We start from the raw sequence: 3,384 nt of genomic DNA on the forward strand, positions 1-3,384 counted from the left end.
GTACGCGAACCCTCTTCAGAAGAGCACCACATGTTTTTGCGTGATTTCAGCGTTTTCGAATTCGTTACTATTCACTCACGACGATCCCAATAAGAGATTACAACAATAATTTCAATACCGTAAACTCCACTAATCGTCCACCTCCCTAAGCTAGGAGCACCCCATTTCTACTCCACGTGCTGTTCCCAGTCAAATCTATTACCAGTAATCTCTGGCACGCACGAGTTTCTTTCTCTTCAATTTCTTCCTTTCAAAATCGGCACTATCTTCGCCGTTTTCTGAAGGCGTGCCCAACTTGTCCGCGTGCTGACACAAAAAATGTTATTTTCCCTGTAGAATTTACTAGGACTTCAGAGTTCGCTTTGCACTCAGCGGTCGTTTACGTAACATAACCATTTAAAAAATGGTGAACACCATCAACCTCCTTGCTCTTGCTCACCCATACTGCTAACATTTCGCGAGAATTTCGAAGCTGTACATTACGCGCGATCTAAGGAGTGCTAACTTCTCAACTAGAGCTCAGCGCAGCTAGATTCTCGTACATAGACTAGGCTGTATATATATAAACACTCATAGATATTCGTCCTGAGCAAAAAATTCCGATGATGAAAATTCAACTGCACGCAGATGTGCCATACACATAAGGCGGGTACCGACCTCAGCTATTATCTTGTTAACCAGATTCTTGTTACCATCCAAGCCTCTTTCCCGATCCTTAAAGTACCTAGTCGTAATTTTTTTTCGAAAAAATTTTGTTTTTTCTTTCGCTTTTTCAGTCATAGGACAATCACGTCACTTTGCGTAATAATCTGCACTCCACCCTTTAGGATTTTTTTGCAGCGGCTCGAAAGGATTCGGCAATCGTCTCAACTTGGGTATTCGTGGCGCTACTGTACCTATGAACTCCAGTGTGGGATAATATATGTTCGCTTTGCTCAGCTGAGCTTGGGAGTTTCCTCACTAGTTGTAGGAGTTTATATGCGAGATTAATGAGAATTTGCCGAAATTCTCTCAGAGTTTTCATATTGTGGTTGACCATACGCATACGTCGTGACGATAGTCATAGTAAACACGGCAATTCAATTCAGTCTAAATTACTCAACGTTTTAAACGGAAATTATAACACAATATAAACAGTTACTTCGAATACAGGCATGCTCACCTTTAGCTTCTTTAGCATGCACTAGAGGGCTCTTCCCTCGACGTTCCACTGCCTTCGGTCGGTAATAATGAGGCTTCAACTGTCTATCCTGTAGGGCCGGTACAGTATCTACTACCTCAACACTGCATACGGCTGAGCTCAACTACAACCACTACTACTACTACTACTACTACTCCTACTACTACTACTACTACTACTACTACTACCACTACTACTACTACTACTACTACTACTACTACTACTACTACTACTACTACTACTACTACAGCTCACTTCATCTCGATACCCTCGTTTCTAGCAACTCATCTAGCTCCTTATAGATGAGCCCAACGCCAAGCCTTTGGTCGGCATCACCTAATAGGACATCAGTCGAGTCTGAACTGATAGCGATAAAAGGCTTACTGGGAAATCGCCATCTTGGCGACAGACCTCCGGTTTGATATAACGCGGGGCCTTCTTTTTCACCTTCTGGTATTTCTTATTAACCCTACCAGCAAAACGCCGCACTGAAGTCCGATGAGTTATAAGCTCCCATGGTGAATTTCGGAGTAGTAGTAGGAGGACCATTTATACAAAAAAAATCTTATCAACTTTGCGCATATTCCTCAACGTTTTAACGCGTGCAAAAACGTCGTATCTTTGGAAAATTTTTCTCGGGTATAATCGTCGTGAATATTTCCGCACGGAGAGTTATTTCATTTATCCATCATGTCTGTATGATTCGCCCTCATACAAAACCCTTTGGAACAGGTAAACGTATACGCTCGGCTGCATTACACAGTATCGCCATTTCCCTCAGTTCAACAGCCTGAGACGGCTCGACAGAGGCAAGCTAAACAGGTGCCCGTAAGGGGCGTTCGAAATGCAATTCCTCAAGCTTATAATCGATTCTAGAACTACCTCTGAGTTTAAAAATTGAATTACTGAGCATCTTGATACGCATTAGCACATAAACGTTGAAGGGCCTTTTCAGGCATTGTACCGATTGGACCAGCACGCAGACACTCTAAGCATAGCGCGGTTCCGCGAGACTAGTCGCGAGCAGAGGTGTCACTCGAACGGTCTGAGGTCCCACAACCACTCCATTTTCATCTCAGAGGGAATGCGTGGCAAATTGAGTTTGGATATATACAGCGAGAAACTCCTGATCAGCCTCAAACTGCTCGAGAGCTGAGATCAGCAGATCGCGATATAAACCTTACTCTACCGAACATTCGAAGCAGTCGCATGTCGAATGCGCGACTTTCAAACCGACTCTCGTAAGGCTGCTGCATCGCTTTGGCGTTATTCGTGCAAACTACCCTCGACGAATTCTGTTTGTCGCGATGAATAGAAAAAATTGACAACTTTTCCAAGAGTGAGCCGTTAGGGAATCCGACCAGTATGAATATGATGATATATGGAAATTCTGAGAAAATTTCGGGAAAAAATCTTGCTGGTTTCCGAACACTTCTAACCGAATTTCTATAATTAGCGAGGAAACTTCTTAACTCAGCTGAGGAGACCAGACATATATTCCGGCACTGATTCGGATATAGCTGAGGAGTTTCTACTCGTTCGTTCGACTATTCAGTTCAGCTTTGATGGCTCTGTTGAAGTAACCGACTCGCAATAAAGTTTATATCATCACTCGTATGTGTTGGAATCACATAGTCTCAGTAGGTCTCTCGATCAACGTACATCGTTAAAGCCATCGATAAACTGAGTTAATCAATTCATTGGAGTTTTACCCTAGTGATATGAGAAAAACTAGTGAAAGACATATTTCACGACCACTGCATATCATCGCGAATATCGCATTTTTCATCGAGTTTTGCGTCACTTCAAAAACAGTAAAACAGGTGAAACTCCATTATTAATCAATTAGTTCACTGGAGTCTCACCCGTTTTACGTGAAGTGCCGAAATACTCTGTGAAAAACCCGGTACTCGCGGTTATATGCAGTAGTCGCGAGATATGTTTCTCATCTCACTAGGGTGAAACTCCATCCAACAATTTATTTATCGTAGTGATATAAGCCTTGTACCGACAGTATCATCGAATCACCGTTCATGCGATTGTATTTATCTACTTCAGAGTGCCTCGACCGTTCCAAGAAGGCAAATTCGAGGGTCGGCGCAGGTCAGTTCTCAGAAAGCTTTGCTCGAGTAGCAATATTATTCTCTCGAGATATCGCATATCAAAGTTCGACTTCGGTCAATCTAAAGAGCGCAGGAAGAAAA

The 3,384-nt window shown here is 42.8% G+C and overlaps 1 protein-coding gene across 1 annotated transcript in view; it reads right to left on the minus strand.

The window, feature by feature from the left end:
- Pmar_PMAR028025 (hypothetical protein) overlaps window positions 1–1,729 on the minus strand; it is a gene marked incomplete at both ends in the record, with an annotated part of 2,559 nt that extends 830 nt beyond the window's left edge. The window contains 5 exons of the mRNA XM_002766599.1: window positions 203–306; window positions 658–724; window positions 797–896; window positions 1,163–1,277; window positions 1,565–1,729. Coding sequence (XP_002766645.1) covers window positions 203–306; window positions 658–724; window positions 797–896; window positions 1,163–1,277; window positions 1,565–1,729 — 551 coding nt within the window. The remainder of the gene's footprint in view (window positions 1–202; window positions 307–657; window positions 725–796; window positions 897–1,162; window positions 1,278–1,564) is intronic.
- Window positions 1,730–3,384: the final 1,655 nt, after the last annotated feature.

This window comes from Perkinsus marinus, assembly GCF_000006405.1.
Source record: "Perkinsus marinus ATCC 50983 genomic scaffold scf_1104296972422, whole genome shotgun sequence".
NCBI lineage: Eukaryota > Perkinsozoa > Perkinsida > Perkinsidae > Perkinsus > Perkinsus marinus.